The sequence below is a fragment of the Somniosus microcephalus genome, chromosome 9 (genome assembly GCF_052327205.1).
Source record: "Somniosus microcephalus isolate GS21.2 chromosome 9, FLI_Smic_1.0, whole genome shotgun sequence".
NCBI classification, from domain to species: domain Eukaryota; kingdom Metazoa; phylum Chordata; class Chondrichthyes; order Squaliformes; family Somniosidae; genus Somniosus; species Somniosus microcephalus.
This window is the reverse complement of record NC_140995.1, coordinates 174,431,950-174,450,714: the sequence shown is the minus strand read 5'-3', so window position 1 is coordinate 174,450,714 and position 18,765 is coordinate 174,431,950. Positions and strand designations below refer to the sequence as shown.

Sequence of the window (18,765 nt, the reverse complement as noted above, 5' to 3'; positions counted from 1 at the left end):
CGCCAGTTTTTGCAATTTTAACCCCCCACACGCCTCCAATCCCGCCTCAACGGTCCGATGAAAATCGAGCCCTATGACTCTATGACTAATTCAGTTTATTCAGTAAAACAGTAAAGGCAGCTTCTTGCTGAAGAAAAATAATTACAGAATCATAGCATTGTACAGCACAGAAGGAGGTAATTCAGTCCACTGTGTCGGCTCTCTGTAAGAGCTATCCACTTAGTTCCACTTTTAGCTATCCACTTTACCCATACCCTTTTAATTTATCCACTTTTCAGTTAAAAGCTATTATTATGGATTCTGCTTCCACCACTCTTCCATGTCCTAAAAACCCGCTGCGTAAAAAAAAATTATCCTAACCATTCTTTTGGTGCTGACCTTAAATTTATATGTTTTAGTTACCCACTCACTGACCTGACGCGAGGAGGGCATCTCAGCTCTGGCTCAATTCTAACTTAATTTAATGTATTGATTGAGGTAAATAAATGGTAAGTAGAGCAGGTAATTAAATGTGCCAAAAGCACAAACATGCACCAAATTAAGTCGTAACATAATTGTGGCGTGTAGAGGAGAAATTCTGAATATTACAGAGAGACAGGGAATGAGCTCAGAGAAGAAAGGTTTAGAGCCAGACAGTTTAAGCTTGGAGAGAGAAATAAGTCCACTTCTGATCACAGGTCTGAACAGTGCTCACCAGCAGTAGAGACAGACAGAAATCTAGGTTCCCATGGAAATAAATTGGAGAAAAACACTAGCATAAGGAATTATTAGATCAAAAGTGGGGTAAACTGGAGTGCATAACCACCCATTCTAGTTACAGTCATGGTCGAACATTTAAAATACTTTTGAGGTTAATGGTTTTAAATACTGTGAAAATACATTAGTTGATAAATTAGTTGAGAGATGTGATTATTGAAGTGTTAAATCTGAGTTCAACTATCAAAATCCTGTCTAAATTTTTTATATAAACTTGGTGCATGGCAACTTGTGAAAAATGTGATCAGAAAGATGTTTTCCCTTACCTGTGCAGCACCTGTAATCATGTTTGGAATGAAGTCTTTGTGACCTGGTGCATCCATTAATGTGATCACTTTGGTCTTAGTTTCAAATTTTGTCATTCCTACATCCATTGTTACACCTCTGAAAATATCAGAATAGTCATTTTTATCTTTTGTCTGAACACAATGACTACATGCTTACATTGCACCACTTGTTTAGTCCTTTTATGCAAGACATATGGGGAGAATGGAATTCCATTTCGAGCACCCAAGATCAACACCAAGAACTCGCAGGTGCCACTACTCTGGTCTCAACCCCAACCTCAGAATACAACCCACTACTGCACCAGTTTTTATTTCTCACACTAGTCACACTGAGTGAGATTGTGAATTTAGTACCAATTGCAGCAGTTGTGTGTTGTGGGTTCATGCCGTTGGGAACTGGACTGAGATCACTGAAATTCACTTAGCATTGGATCCTTACATTTAGCAGAGAGTGGAGATTTTCATTTTGTCAAGCTGAACTAGATGTGAACCAGGTTCCAGGGGGGAATACTGGTATCTAACCTTCTGCTCCATTCAAACCCATTATTTTTTTTAAAGTTTTTTGTGACAAATGTTTTTTGTATGCTGATAATATTGAAATACCAATGAATAGAACACTTCTAATTTTTCTCCAATATTTCTAAATCCCATCCCTCTGTTGTCCTAGTGTGGCTGGGTGGCTTGCTTCCAGACTTCTACCAATATCTGACAGACATCATATCTTGGTCTGGTTTACTTTGCCTCCTATAAGGAGAAACTATAGGGCTGGATTTTGTCAATGGGGGCGCATTGGGGGCGTGACTGCTGGTTGTGGGGCTTCAGTCCCGCCCCCAATGACGTCCAGCCAACCCACGCTATTTTCCCTTGATTGACCTCGTTAAGCCCGCCCTTACCGGCCAATTAAGGGAAAGCTGGTGACATAAGACGTCAGCATATGACGAGATGAACTGTCCTGACAATCTCTGTTCTATGGTGAGCCCTTGTACTGAAGGCTCACCAAAACTCTTTCCTCAGCAGAAATCAGATGGCTGCTGCATCTGAGAATGCAGCAGCCGTTCTGCCATCTCTGCCATTGAGATGAGGCACCTCTGGATCCCCAAGGGTTGAAGCCTGCAGGAAGAAGCAAAGGTAAGTAAATTTTTTCCAACACTTTACACTCTCATACTTAGCTCTCCACACTTGCACCCATCACTCACCTCCACAGTGAACTTTTCGACCCCTCTCACCCCCACAGACCCACTGCTCGCCTCACTGACCCTGGTGGGGTTTCCCGACGTCGGGAAGCCTGCACTTGCAGGGGTAAAATGGGGATAAGCCTCAAAACTGCCTGTTAACTACCTGTTAACAGGCAGTTAATTGGCTGTAATCTCCTTCCCGCCTCGAGGAGACGGATCCCTGCGCGAGTCAGGGACCCGCCTCCCGGGAAGATGGCACGGAGGCGGGTTGGGAGGGGGTTCGGTACCCGCTCCCAGTTTCTGCCATTTTCCCCGCAGTCCTGCCTCCATAGCCGCCTCCCCAGGGTTGGCAAAATTCCCCCCATAGTGTCCGGCTGAACCTGCTCTTGTAGCATGGCTGGAATTGGAAGCTGAGCGGAACAGGTGGATAGGGTCTGCATTCCCCGCTCTGTTACAATGCTCAGTGCCACAACATTGTACTGGTTCAGTTTGACTTTTACATTGTTATAATAACTGTTTCAGGAGTACCAATCGACAGAACCTGGAAGAAATTAGGTTGAACAACATTTACAAAACTACACAGATCCCAACGAGGAGAACCAGGTATTGCTTCTCTGATTCAAATGGTGATCTGAGGATGCTGTGTTTAAATATATTAATAAAACCAAGGCCACATCAGAAATTCTGAAAATATGAAGTCACAATACATGATTTTTTCAGTCAAGACATACACGTCCATAGTACTTTTCTCTGTGAGAATGAGTTTAAATATCATACTGGGTGCATTCGTAGCTACATTTGACAAAAACTTTTCATAATAAGTTTCGGCAAAAAACCCCTCAACACCAGATAATCTACAGATAACATCAAAAGTCTAGTTGAGTCCCAAAATAAAATCATAAAAATCAAAGTATTAATCAACAGTTCTTTTAATTTAAGGGCAAGCTCTCTCTGTTTCTCCCACAACTCACTTTATTGGTCTTCCATCTAATACAACTGACCCGCTCTCATGCTTCCACTACTGCTACTTGAACCAGCGGGGTGAGGAATATTTTTTAAATCTCCCAAATTCTGATGCTACATTTCCCGCTTAGCGACAGTACATGGTATCACACAGTGGCTAGAAAAAATTTACAAGCATATTTGTATAACACACACATAATTATACATTTTCACACATACACACAAACTTGGAAAATCATTTACCTTTCCCTTTCTTCACCTGTCTCATCCAGAACCCAAGCAAAGGCAAACGAGGTTTTTCCTGCTTTTTTTGATTCTTGTTCATATTTGTGCATAATACGTTTGTTTACATTTCCCAGAAGGTAAAGTACATGGCCCATTAAAGTACTTTTGCCAGCATCTACATGACCTAGAGTCACAAACATTAGAACAATTATGCTTATATTAATAAACCACATTCTGCTTATTTAATAAATCAAATATTTGGTACTTGTGAAAGGGACCCACTCTACCCACATTTTGCTAAATAACTAAAGATATAAATAGGGAGCAATTTGTAGGTGTAAAATTTGGAAGATGAGAATCAGCAGTGGATGGCCATCCATTTCTCGTTCCAAAGACTTCTTCCCCCTCATCTAGCCTGACACCAGTTGTCATGCACTCATCATTGCCCCAGCTGAGACCTGCTAATGCACCATAAATCAGGGACCGAACGTGCATTCTTCCTTGTCTGTATGGCTTAAAACACACCTTGTGGTGTATTTGCTAATATTCCTCTGTATTCAGTCACTAGGAGACGGAGATGGCTAACTCGCAATCCCAATTTTTGAGGGAGGCCATCTTGTCTCCATTTTTCTCAGTAACATTCAGTCACTCAGGAAAGGGTGAAACATAGGGAATCCTGCCTATCCTGTTGTAGAGTCTATTAGAAAAGGTTATACAAATATAAACCATTTCAGTATCAAGTTGGATTACTTAAAAGCAGGTTATCCTTGAAGCTCCCTTCAAAATTAGTAAATAAAAATCTGTGCTTCAATAACAATAGATTCAACCAGTGAGCATTACACAATTACTAGAAACACTACTACTACAAACAATGTGATGTGCTGTACTCTGGGATTTTTAATGTAAGATGTGAAAGGAAAAGGATACAAAAATAGTACCTGAAACCATAAGTTTCATTTGAACCAGCGTTTCCATTACTAGCAAAAGCAAACTACTATTTAAGTAATCAGCAGATGTAACTTTCTGCAGACACACATCTGCAAAATCGACTGAACAGAAGCATTTTCCAATACTTTGTATACACTGAACATTTCAGCTGTGGAAAATTGTTTTTCCATTTTCTTACTCCTTTCCTATGCTAGTGTGTACTTACAAAAAAATCCAACATCTTTTTTATATAAATATTCCTATTAATATTATGACAGCTATCAATGAAACAAAGGAGAAGTGAGTTGAGTTAGAATCCATATCCTATAGCTGTGGCTAGAATCTGTGGAACATGAGGAAAACCAGGTCCACAGGCGATGTAACAAGATATGGCTGTCATGACCCTAGTTGGCTTTCACTTATTAATAATGGTTAATTGCATTAGTGTTGATCTGAGCCAAAGTACTTCCTGATACCTATCTACATAGGTATCAGTATTTTCAATCTGACTGTTTGGCAACTTGATACCTTGGTTGGCTGAAAGCAGACAGTTAGATGTCTGAAGCATACTGTGAGTGACAGCTGCATTTGTTCATATAGACACTGTTTTGATTTCCATTGTCTTGGGAATAAATGAGAGACTTGAACTCAAACAAACCCGTTATCCTAATGGGAAATCCCACACGTAACTGACAGAGCCTGACAGGGCAGAAGAATTACTTGGGGACCTCACTCTCAGCTCACTAGTTATTTGTATACTGCTGTATGACAGGACATGTAGAGGTGTTACACTGAGATTGGGCTATACCAATGCCCAAGTTACTGCAGTAGAGGTAGCTAAGTACAGGAAACTTTGTGATATCCGGCACCGACGGGACCGAGCTGTTGCAATCCCATCAAAACTGCCGGACAAACCAGCGCTAATGTTAAAACATCCGTATCTAGCAACAAACCCTGTTGCTTCTAAACAGTCGGCCGTACCTTGCAAGCGTCTATGTAGCTAAGCAACAGCTTCAGCTAGACCTTGCAGAGCCTGACTGGTGAAAAAAAAGCAACGAAAAGAAAAAAAACCTAACGAAACGGCTCCTGATTTTTGCCGGTGGATCGAGCATTCCGGACAGTTAACCTCCGGATAAACCAAAGTTTCCTGTATTGCATTTGTTTTATCAATTTGTATCCAGGAAGGGAGCGTAAATGAAATGTTCTGTAAAATACTGTAATCTGGCGTACTGTGTTATTGCTAATCTATTATTTTAATAAATTTGATCTTTGTTTATAGATCTAAGCCATGCTCAAATAGTACTTATTCTACTTTGCTTTCTGAAGCCAAGGAAATCACGAGGGTTCCTGACATATCCACTAAGCTAAATACAGTAACAAGGGTTTCTGTTCAACTCATTACATTAAAAGATACTGGTAAAGAAAGAAAGACTTGCATTTATATAGTGCGCTTTACAGCCAATTAATTACTTTTTGAAGTGGAGTCACTGTTGTAATGTGGGAAATGCAGCAGCCAATCTGCACTCAGCAAGCTCCCACAAACAGCAATGTGATAATGACCAGATAATCTGTTTTTGTTATGTTGGTTGAGGGATAAATATTGGCCAGGACACCGGGGATAATTCCCCTGCTCTTCTTCGAAATAGTGCCATGGGATCTTTTACGTCCACCTGAGAGAGCAGACGGGGCCTCGGTTTAACATCTCATCCGAAAGACGGCACCTCTGACAGTGAAGCACTCCCTCAGCACTGCATTGAAGTGTCAGCCTAGCTTTATGTGCTCAAGTCCCTGGAGTAGGACTTGAACCCACAACCTTCTGACTCAGAGGCGAGTGTTTTACCAACTGAGCCACAGCTGACACTGCTGTGTATAAAGGTACGCTCTGGTTTGTAGTGAGTGAGGGTTCACTTATGGGAGAGGTCTTGGCTGCTGAGCATGAGGAAAATATTAGTTAAAAAAACAAAAATGTAATACATGTCAGCAAAGATAAAAATAATAAAAGCAACTTTATTGAAATATCCATATATGTTGTGTGTAAAATACCAAAAACTGTGGGCGACCATATTTGTTATGGGAAGGGCAACTTGTATGGGTTCATAGCTCTACTATCACAGAGAAACTTTACTGGCCTACACATATAATTTTTTAATTCACATCCTTGTTTTTAAATCCCTCCATGGCTTCATTCCTCCCCATCACTGTAAACTCTTCTAGCCCTACAACCCTCCGAGATCTCTGTGCTTCTCCAATTCTGGCTTCTTGCACATCCCTGATTTTAATTGCTCCACCATTGGTGGCCATGCCTTCAGCTGCCTAGGCCCTAAGCTCTGGAATTTCTGCCCTGAACCTCTCCGCCTCCCTCTCCTCCTTTAAGACGTTCCTTAAAACCTACCTCTTTAACCAAGCTTTTGGTCACCTATCCCAATATCTCATGTGGCTCGGTGTCAAATTTTGTTTGCAAACCCTCCCGTGAAGCACCTTGGGGCATTTTACTACGTTAAAGGTGCTATATAAATACAAGTTGTTGCTGTTAACAATCACTGTTATTCTACTGATTAATGTCATGGTTCATTTTCCAGTAAAGTTTTTCTAAACATTATTAATTTGCTTCCCTATTTAGCTGCTGTCACAGAACACACGATCCTCTTGCCAAAACGAACGACAAGTAACTTTGTCCATCTGCTGCTGCTGACCTGGAAGTGGTTATTGGGAGACATACTGAATTGCATAAGATGATACACCTTCCCTGCAATGTTAAGAAGCTCCATGCCTTCACTTGAGGCCTTCCCACAGCCAGAATTTTGCAGTGCTCTGAATGGCATATAGGCACACACCTGTATCCTACTCGTCTGTGGTGCATCTGGTTGGAAAACCACTGTACTCTCCTGCTGGACAACCTGCAATAACAGCTCTAATAAGAAAATGATAATTGTAAACACTTATAACTGTAAGACCAATTATCCCTTACCAATAACAACAAGATTGAGCAGCTGTTTGCCTCCTTGTCTCTTTTCAAGCTCAGCTTTCACATCAATCTGCTGTCTTGCTTTGGCAGAGCCTTTACTTGGAGTCTGAACCACTGTTGCTTCTTCAGTTAAAGGGGCAACACGAGCTGTAGAATTTGGCTTGGGTGCAGCCTCTAGCACCGCAGATGGAAAAGCCTCTTCAGGCACTGCACCCTTTCGCAGGTGGTCATTCTCATCAACATTTGCACTATAACCAATTAAATAAACATTAGTGCAGCACACTTCCAAGCACACTCATATTTCTAATGTAAGAACACATTCATGCCTACTGTATAGAAGAAAAATAAGCCACTGTCGGAATTGTCCTACGGTTGTAAACAACATTTTCATTAACCAGAGATAGCAAATTTTGTACTCAGTAAAATCTACAAGACTCTAAAGTGAACAACTGATTGGGTAGGATAGAAAAACTATAGGGCTGATTTTATGAATGTGCACTTAGGTGCCTTACCCATGGGACATGCATATTGTGAAATTGCAGGTGTGTTGCCCACAATTTTCCATCCATTTTTAAGTTAATTGATTTCATGTGGGCAATGCTGGAGAGTGGGTTGGGGGCGAGGGCGGGGGAGAAAATTGGCCTGATCATTCTCCAGAAACCCTTAGATTGGGCATGGTGGTGATTCTTCACCAATACCTACACAATCATTGTTTAGTTCTGTTAACCTCGGCCACATTCAGAAGTTTCCATTGCGTGTGAACTGCACTGTCAACAGAGGGGCAGAAGGGGAGAAAATCAGAGAGAATAAAGACAAACGTGCCATTCCTTCAGAATAAGTATAACATTTGTACAGCAAGGCTAGATTTAGCAAAGCACAAAAGCTAGGCTGACACTCCAGTGCAGTACTGAGGGAGTGCTGGCGGAGGTGCCGTCTTTCAGATGAGACGTTAAACCGAGGCCCCGTCTGCCCTCTTAGGTGGGCATGAAAGATCTCATGGCATTATTTCAAAGAAGAGCAGGGAAGTTCTGGCCAACATTTATCCCTCAACCAATACCTAAAAACAGATTATCTGGTCATTATCACATTGCTGTTTGTGGGAGTTTGCTGTGCGCAAATTGGCTGCCACGTTTCCTACATTACAACAGTGATGACACTTGAAAAGTACTTCATTGGCTGTAAAGCGCTTTGGGACGTCCTGAGGTTGTGAAAGGCTCTATATAAATGAAGTCTTTCTTGCTTTCTTAGGTAACACAAATGTACCCAAACCACTGGTGCATTACAGGTCTTCCACGTTTATGAAAGAATGTCTTCATTTGTTCTGAAAATATAAGCTTTCCTATACAGTATTTACTGCAGTTTAAAAATCTTTAAATAGGGCTAAATAAAGATGGATAAATAGTTTGGGTTTTATGCTCTTCCTGCAGTTACACAACAGCTATAAAAGCAGGGCAATCTATGCACCAACATGAATACCCATGTCGCACCAAGCTGCATACTTTTAATATAAAAAATTAGGTCATTATAGAACCAAATCCACTTCAAGTAGGAAGATGGTAATGGCAACAGTTTCTCAATATTACTCACAATTCTGAATCCTTACATTGTGCTTCAAATGCACTTAACTGATTAGTAAAAATGGTACCTTTTTTGGCCATGCAGCCAACACATATAGTATCAGTTACCATACCCAAAAAAAACCCTGAAATAAGTTTTGCGGACATGAGAAAGCATTGAGAATCATATCATCTTTGAATTACAATAAACTTTATTAACAATATAAAACAGTTAAACTTCGTGCAACACATAAATTGTCTCTGGTTCATTTCACATTTTCCTCGTTACCCTTTAAATGAGTTCCTCTCTCCTTTTTATAAGTATTTTTTGTGACATTTTACTATCCACATAGACTGCTTTTTCTCTACTTTTTAAGAAAAGGTCAGACAACATTCTGAACATATTCATGTGTTCGTCCGTTTCCACACATGCACCCCTTCCCACACCATTTTAGCAAAAACAAAAGTGAAATATGAACTATTTCAGCAAGACAGTTCAGATTTAAAAACAGTCTCTTCCTCTAATCAAGATAAGCTTATCTCTGAAAACTATCTCTACTCTGTGTTGTACTTCCCACGATACTTTTGGCAAAAACATTTAATATTTTTTTTAAAAAATCAAAATTTTGACGACACTGGCAAGAAGTGCAATTTAAAACATTTAACCAATATAAGAGAGAGGCAAAAGAGAGTTACCTTGGTATATTAAAGCCTGTTATTTGTTTTCCAGATACTGTCATTTTTGCTACTTTTGGCACAATGTCGACATCAACTCCAGCAGGTTGTTCCTTTGCTTTGCCTAAAGTACAAATGCAGTAAGATCAGAAAGGTAGAATAATACACAGCAGTAAAATTTAAACTACTAAAGATGCAGTTATAACAACCATTTTTGCTTCAATGCAAAGCAGATTAGTTGAAGTGACACAAAAAATGGCAAAATAATTCAGGAATCAGGTCAGACTTCTGAACACCTCAAAACTAAGCAATGTGGCACCCCCTTGGAAAGGCTGCCACACCACCTGACCTTGGCATTGTGTGTAGTAGAACTCCAGTGTGGTATGAAGCTATGTTTAAAAGTATTCAGGTGGTCCATTCATGGGCACTTTAGAAAGGTACCAGAGTCATTTTAATGTGTGGATGCTCCTGCCCGTGCTCCCAAAATAATATTTTACCTGTCGATGAACAGATCTCTGTATGTGTTGGGCAGAGTTGCAGCCCGCAACACAAATCCTACCAGCTAAGCATTGTGCTCTAAGTACAGGTCTCAGAGGGGGGCTGCTACACACCTAGTGTAAAGTACAACCAGACTGCAGCAAGTGACTACACTTACCTTCCAGACAGCCCAAAAAATTGATCAAATGAGTTGCACACAGTGACACAAGGAGCCTGAATTTCTGGCACATTTCCTAGTACAAACTGCATTCCTATGTAACTTGCCTTTGGATTGGCATAAAATTGTACACAAATGTTGAAGTAACTGAATATTGTGTTCCTCTTTTAGGGGGAAAAGGGCTCAGCATGTGGTAACTGGACACCGTACAGGTAACTTGGCCAAATTCTTTCTTCCCTTCCACTCAAATCTCAAATGAGTTCTTTATCTTGCTTCCACGCAAAGTAAGTCTGATTATCATGAGATCATCTTCTGTATGTACCAGGGGTGCATCACTTAAATGCTGTTACTACTGGAAACAATTTGGTTTTCTTTTACCAAGACTTCCAAAACAGTACTACACTATGACACATAGGCCATAAAATGAGCCATTTTGAGGGAATGATTTAGATTCAAAAGCAGACTTTCAGATAACAAAACAAAGACCAATTTCACAGCTGTGTTTCAGATTCAGGATTACACTTTAAGAAAGATAGCTTGTGACGCTTTATATTAATTTGGTTAAATGGTCAGAGTATCTTTTCCATTTATATTAGGGGCAAGTATCAGTACAGCACCACTTTTGCCCAGCAAAGGCATCAAAATCAGCAGTGGAAAGTTTGGTGACAACTTCTCTTCCCTCCGAGAAGGTGCAGACCAAGAATGAGAAATTTTGTACCCGAAATAGGTTTACATTGTAGAAACAGCGAATAAATCTAAAGACAGTATTTGTAAGAAGTGTGTGTCTTTTCTTATAATGTTAATGTCCCCAGCAACGTTACCCTTCTGGAGTGCATACTCCCATCAGAATCAGAGCAGAAGGTGAAAGAAACACCAACCCTCTCTCAGAACATTTCTACCCACAAGAACTGCCAGGAATTATAAATTTTGCTTTATCCACCTATTGCCTGAAAAGGAAAAAAAGTTTCAAGCAGCAGCACTTTAACCCTGTTTGTTCACAGACAGGCTTCAGGAATTTCTATTTTCTTTTTGAACAGGAATTAGCAGTCAATATTGACAGCTGAGTAAAAATGGGAAAAATTATTTTGAATTCTGGAACAGAAGCTCTTCTGGGAAAATATGACAAAAACGGAATTTTTGAAAAATAGTTTTTTCCCTCCCAAACACCCCGTGTTGATATTTATTAATTTCATAGTACAATCTAAATAGAACTTATTGCTTGCCCTGCCCCAGACAAAAATAAGAGCAATGCATTTTCACTTGTTTTCTCCTCTTCTCCTGAAGGGGCCAGCCTGTGCTGGGTTATGGTGCTGCTGGTGCTAGCAGTCCTCCATTGCCAGCAGGCATTCAGTTATGGCAGTTTGGCAGCCAATCCCAATCCTGTCCTTAACTCAATCGCCAAACGTTTGCCTTTTCAGCAGAAGTTGCTAGATAGCCATTAGGAGTAAGAACTCTCCCTAGACCTAGGGCACTGTAGCAAATTTTACTTCCCAGACTTGGATCAGCTAACTCAGCACAGACTGCAGATTAAATCAGACATCATACCAGTCTATGCCAATGCTCTCCTGGCTGGTTACCCTCCCATCACCCTCCGTAAACTTGAGTTCATCCAAAACTCTGCTGCCTGTATTTTAATTCGCACCAGGTCCCGTTCACCCATCACCCCTGTTCTCACTGACCTACATTGGGTCCCGGACAGCAATGCCTCGATTTTAAAATTCTCATCCTTGTGTTCAAATCCCTCCATGGCCTCGCCCCTCCCTATCTCTGTAACCTCCTCCAGCCCTACAACCCTACGAGAGCTCTGCGCTCCTCCAATTCTGGCCTCTTGCGCATCCCCGATTTCCTTCACTTCACCATTGGCGGCCGTCCCTTCAGCTGATTGGCCCTAACCATTGGAATTCCCGCCCCCCCCCCCCAAAACCTCTCCACCTCTCTACTATTTTAAGTTGCTCCTTAAAACCTACCTCTTTGACCAAGCTTTTGGTCACCTTTCCCAATATCTCTTTATGTGGAGTGATGTCAAATATTGTCTGATAACGCTCCTGTGTTTACATTAAAGGTGCTATATAAATGCAAGTTGTTGTCTGAATGACTCAGTACCACATTAGGCAATGCATTTACCCAACAGGCCATCGGGGCAGCTTTCCTTCACACCCTCCCCTCCCCACACCACGTTTAAAGTAAAAAAAACATTATAGCAAGCAAGGGAATTCCTAGAAAACTATTATCTTTACTTTTAACAGCCCTGTAGCAAACAGGTCTTACCGAGCTATCTTGCTAAATTTTTTAGTATAATGCTGAATGAAACAACAAAATGAAGATTTAGATCATCTTTCTCAAAACCTCCTTTCAAGTTTCACTTCACAATCATTGAGGTCTGCAATTCTAGTAGTATCAAGAAAACATAATATGCTTTTAAAAAACTTTACAGGCATTGATGTGACTAATATAGTATCCCTATACATTAATCTTGTCCCTAATCATAGGTAAAGCAAAAAATAACCATGACTGTATGTAATGCAATGCTGTCCCTCTGCAAATCCTTAATATAATTTCTGATTACAGTACTTCCTTTTCCCTTACAGGCCACTACCAATCATAAATCCTCCTCCTAATAAAAAAGCAAGACGTTTTATCCATAACCGCCGTCTATACTACTTTGTCAGGCTAGTAGGAAGTGCAATTCAAATAAGACATGATGGATGATGGCAGGTTTCTCCTCCAACAGAAAAAAAAAGAGAACATCTCACTTTCACATAACACTTCCCCATCTAGTGATCCAGAAATACAAGTTCCACAAACTAGGCCCAAACCTGCAACCTTCTGGTCAGCATTCTTTTTGTTTAGGAGCAGTTGGATTACCTGAACATATATTCTTGGTCTCTTTTGTCTACTATATAGAACTATGAGGGTGTTGAAAGATTACACTAAATACACAGAGGAAATAACTTCCAAGTAGTATTCATACGTTAATATAAAATAATTCACTCAAAGAAGAACTTCTCCAACAAGCTAAATATTTAGAATATTAAAGGTCTAAGCTGCTAATTCTCATAAAGATTCCTCTTCCTTGATGTTCCAGCTGAGCTAATATCAGTAATATTGGAGACAAGGGGTGCATTCTTTCTTTAACATATCCTCTCATATCTAATCATCTCAGCAGTGAAAGACCTAAAACCCAGTGGTGTCTTAAGTGGCATTTGCTCAGGTTTCATGTACAAAGTCTAATATTAACACGCAGTATAGATGGGATTGGATGGCACAACGGGTTAGTCACTGCTTTTTACCTCTGGGAGTTGGATTCAGATCCAACGCAGACAGATGAGATGCAAGGTTCTTGTTTGCCGGCTGTGAGGATCCTACATGAAATTAGTTTGGCAATCTCAATCCAACGCCAAGTGGGAATGGGCCCACAGTACAAAAAAGACACCAATCTGGCTACCTCACTCAGAGAGGCGACAGACTGTGACAGGTAAAATGTTACTGTGCAGTAAGCGATGCCTTTCAGAGGTAGGGACTGAGGTGCATTGCTACTCTGTATCTGCAAGGAGATTTACTCTGCGTCTACCTGACTTGAGAATGCTGATACTGACACTGGTTGCCCAAAATGGGGATGTGTTCCATCTCCCACCAATAATATCCCTCAACTTGATGAGCAAAAACAAACTCAATGTTTAGTACAGTTAGGTGGAAAGATTCTCATTTATAATAGTTGTCAAATGTAGCTATCATCTGAGAAATGCCTATTGCTCTCCAGTGAACATATACCCATGCTTCTCTGACCGTAGACGCTGATTGGAAACATAGAAAAATAGGAGCAGGAGTAGGCGATTCGGCCCTTCGAGCCTGCTCCGCCATTCAATATGATCATGGCTGATCCTCTAATTACCTGATTATGTGTTTTTATTTTATGTTATTGGGACGTGTGCAACACTGGCTAGACCTCATTTATTGCCCATCCCTAGTTGCTCTAAGATTGTGATGAACTCAAGGTCAATGTTTTATCCCAGACACACAAGGAGGCATGTGATTATGATGAAAAAAGAGGGTTAAAGATTAGATAGTTACGTTTTTAATTTTCTCATAATGAACACAACCTTAAAAGTGCTGTGATCGAAGAAAGTTGAGTTTCAGTACTGTTAGCAGTAGGAATTGTATGAGAGACAGAGACATAACTTTCAATTACTGTCCTAAAAATTGACTGACCTGGAAAGAGTTTCACAAGTAAAGGTTTAAAGTAGTTTATCTGACTGCAATTACAATTATAAATAACCAGTATATTTGGCATACTTCAGCTGCAACTTTAGGACTCCAAAACCAAAAAATGTACAATTTTATTGAAAGAAATATCAAATGTTTTGGGACTTTTTCACTAAGGAAACCAAACTACAGAGACAGGTCTAAAGGGGAAAGTGTCGGGTTTGCCATTGACTAGGTTCAGGCGTAACTTCTACTTTTAACACAAAGTATCATGGATTTTCGCTCCCTCCATCCCTTATGAACTCAGTAGTCACTTCATAATATTGATACCCTAGAATCTAAACACATCATTCTATCAACTTGTTCAGGTGAACTTAATGTGGTTTAGTTTGTAAAAAGCATCACCTTTAAAAAGCAGAGTTTAACTATTTTTTATTAAACCAAAATTATTACTCAGATCTCTTGTATGCACCTTGTCAGGAAGGATCTGCTGTCTGAACTAAACCCAAATGGTAATGAGGTTCACAAAAATCTACCATACACCTTGCAAACCACAACAGCAACCACTGCACAGGTTCGGGTTGTGGTCAAAGTTGTTAAAAGATATGCTTCAGGTGGGGGAAATTAAATACCACAGAGTCCCTTGCTGTGCAAAATTTACACTGACAACTTACTGCCTGTGCAGCATCCAAGACTTGGTTTATATTCAGAGCAAAGGTAACATATGTGTGTCATTAGAGCCTTGAACTCAGCAGTCAGGTTTAACCATAGCATTTATGAAGGGTTGCTGTTGGAATCTTTGTTTATGTCTGTCCATTTATCATACTTCACACAAATGAAGTTCTGCACTGTAAACCACAAAGTGCCATGTTGAAGATGCTTTGTGCACAAGTGGTTATTTATTTTCATTGTCTGTGCTATCATCAGTCTATCACCTATTTAAAAATACATGATAACATTCAAGTTCCGTACGAACCTATTTTTAGAACACATTTAAAATTTTAACTCAAAGTACAAGTTGCCTTCAAACGTTTGTAAAAATATCTACGTGCTTTGGGGAAAATGTGCTAATTGTTGTCAAATTTAAAAGGCAACTTGAGTGCTTCATCACTTACTACAGTATGAGCTTTTAAAATCTATGCAATTCTGCTAGTGCTCACATGGAGGTGCTATTTCATTAAAACTGCACAAAACCACACAACACATCAATATCACTTTCTATATATTCAGCAATCTCAACACTTAGTTCAACATTATTAAAGCAGAAAACAAATATATTACGGAAAATCATTACAAATTTAAAACAACCACTTCTCAATAGTGTTTGGAAAACTGAAGCACTTGTTCTTAAACAAGAATATTTCTAAAATCGGTCCAATAATCACTTGCCATTCCCATTATCTGTGTATTCTTAAGTATGTTGCTAATATGAAAATTATGTTCCAGAGTAAAGTTATGAGATTTTCTCCTAGTTCTTTTACATTAAATGTAAATCAGATAGAAATTTATGATAGCTATGCAACAAAGACATCATTAGCAATAAATGACTGAGACTTCAAAGCTACATAATTTTAGTCAGATAACAGTCTCTGAAATTGAACACAAAATCTTTGAAAATGAAAATTTGAAATAAGTTGTAATGTAAAGAGGTCATCTCAATTGACAATGATCTCTAGAAAAAGTGGTAATTTCAAGTCATTCTGCACTGCTGCAACAGAGACTATCTCCACAGAAGGGCTGATTAAGTACTGGTAATAGTTACTATCCAGCAAGATGCAAAGAGGGCAATGAAGGAAAATCGGTTTATTATTTGCTTTGATGTGTATGGTTTACAGTAATTTGTAATTGGTGGTTCATAAAAACACAATGCTTTCCATGAAACAATACTGTACAAAACTACATTAAAGTGCATTGTTCCATTCTTCATGCTAGGCTTGGTACAATAGTTTAACCTTGCCTTTAATCTGACCCCTATGACCCTCCCACCTCAGAAAATACTGGGAACATTAGTTGATCATAAACAAGGTTATTTCCTGCACAGAAAAATATAACTAAGGGGATTTCCAGCTAGCTACATCTTAGCCTATTACTCCTCACAATGCCAGCTGAAACTGAATAATGCAGTACTAAACTATGAGACATATATACTAATGTCAAATCACATTAGCTTACCGATAAGCAAACTATACAACTGGTTTAAGATCAGGAGAGTCTTTCATTCGACAAACTACAAATGGGAGTCTTTTTTTAACAAGTTTTTTTTCTTGTCAATTGGTGTCGGTGGGGAAAAATGAGTTGTCCTTTGTCTGCTTGTTCTCACTTGTCACTTAATATGACAAGATACAGCATGAGTCATCACCACAGGGTTTATATGGTGAAAAAATAGTACAATTTGGTGGAGACTGTTTTGGTGACAACAGGTGGCATAAAATAAAAACAAAAAATCCAGAGCAGGTTTTGCAAAACCAACAGAGTTGAAGAGAGACTGTTTTGGTGACAACAGGTGGCATAAAACAAAACATAATAAAATCATCATCATGCAGAATTCACAAATAAGTTTTACATTTCCGTACAGTACAAGCAATTTCCATTACCATTTTGAAATGGAATACCATTTCCTCAAAATTTCCTATCTGTAGCTGGTAAAACAAAGATATAAACTATATTTAAATTGAGTCATATAAATTCGAATGTTTAGACAATGTTTTTGCTCTGTAGCCTTGACAACAGCAAACATGGAAGATCCTCTTGCAATCGCCTGAGGTGATACCACAAACTCATAGACATGATCAAGTCACATTAGGATGTTCTAATAATCTGGGTGGTTGCCAGACACTTTTCTTTAAACTCTGTCCCTTTTTTGTAACAAGACTGTTGGTACTTGTCCCCTCCCACACCCTCTCAGTTCCTTGGTTCTTTGGTCATTTTTTTCCCCTCTTCTCTTGTTCCTGCTCAGTTCCATCACTACCTAAGGTGATATGATGGCTGCTCCTTTTGGGGAGTAATGTGGTCACACGTGGCTTCGCAGTGCAGCAAACTGAACATCTGGGGCCAGATCTGATTGGTAGCACTTTAGGAACCTGCCCCTTCAGTGGGTGAAAATCCCAGCAGAGCTGCGCTGCAGTCCATGACTAGGTGGGAATTTCTACTGTGCAATTATGCTCAGGTACACCACTGATCGGCCACATAGTACATCATGTGTTACAACAATGACAGGCCCTTCCATTTATCTTCCATTAAAATTATGACAAATATGCAAGTATTTGCCTGGATGAGTGCAGCTCCAACAACATTCAAGAAGCTTGACACCATCCAGGACAAAGCAGCCTGCTTGATTGGCACCCCATCCACCACCTTAAGCATTCACTCCCTCCACCACCGGCATACCGTGGCTGCAGTGTGTACCATCTTCAGCAGCATCTCCCAAACCCGCGATCTCTTCCACCTATAAGGACAAGGGCAGCAGGCGCGTGGGAACACCACTGCCTCCAAGTTCCCCTCCAAGTCACACACCACCCCGACTTGGAAGTATATCGCCGATCTTTCATCGTCGCTGGGTCAAAAGCCTGGAACTCTCTCCCTAACAGCACTGTGGGAGTACCTTCACCACACGGGCTGCAGCGGTTCAAGGCGGCAGCTCTCCACCACCTTCTCAAGGGCAATTAGGAATGGGCAATAAATACTGGCCTTGCTAGCAACGCCCACATCCCATAAACGAATTTTAAAAAATGTCCTACAACTTAGCATGGTCCCAGATACACAAAACCCACAGCATCTACTGCTGCTGTTTCTCATTTTAACCTTCACTTCAACATTTGTATCAGCTCTTTTAATCTTGACTCTTGTCTATTTTCATCTCACCAATCATCCCACTGCATCTTTTGTTTCTCACTGAAACTGAAGTATCACCATTTTCTGGCTTCCATGTTTCTACACTTTCTATTCGGATTTTCAATCCAAAGGTGCAAGTGCTTATGTTTGCTCTGACATTCCTGCTGCTCACCTTACCTCCTTTTAATTGCCTGACTTTGACCTTGAATAGCTAAATAAGTTGTTCCCCACTTTACTAAATTCACCTGCTGTCAATATTGCTCTCCTACCATGGGGCTATATTTCCTTCTAGTGGTTTACCCGTTATTCCACACTTTTTGGTTGCATTGGGAAACAAGGAAAAATAAACCCCTGGAATTAGAATCATAGAATGGTTACAGCACAGAAGGAGGCCATTCGGCCCATCGAGCCCGTGCCAGCTCTCTGCAAATTTCCCAAGCAAAATTGGATTGATCAATTAATTACGCTTCAGAAATCACCATTCTTGGAGATTCATCATCGACAACAGCTGCACAGCTCCTCTGGTGACCAGGCTAGCAGTAATGCA

At 40.1% G+C, this 18,765-nt stretch overlaps 1 protein-coding gene across 2 annotated transcripts in view; it reads right to left on the bottom strand.

The window, feature by feature from the left end:
* The window catches only part of LOC147112851 (HBS1-like protein), a 179,115-nt gene that overhangs the window by 70,223 nt on the left and 90,127 nt on the right, over positions 1–18,765 (bottom strand). For both annotated transcript variants that reach the window (XM_085997558.1, XM_085997560.1), the window contains exons 5-8: positions 9,551–9,653; positions 7,302–7,546; positions 3,425–3,590; positions 1,023–1,140 (exon numbers count right to left, since the gene is read on the bottom strand). In XM_085997558.1, the coding sequence (XP_085853684.1) occupies positions 1,023–1,140; positions 3,425–3,590; positions 7,302–7,546; positions 9,551–9,653 (632 nt within the window). The remainder of the gene's footprint in view (positions 1–1,022; positions 1,141–3,424; positions 3,591–7,301; positions 7,547–9,550; positions 9,654–18,765) is intronic.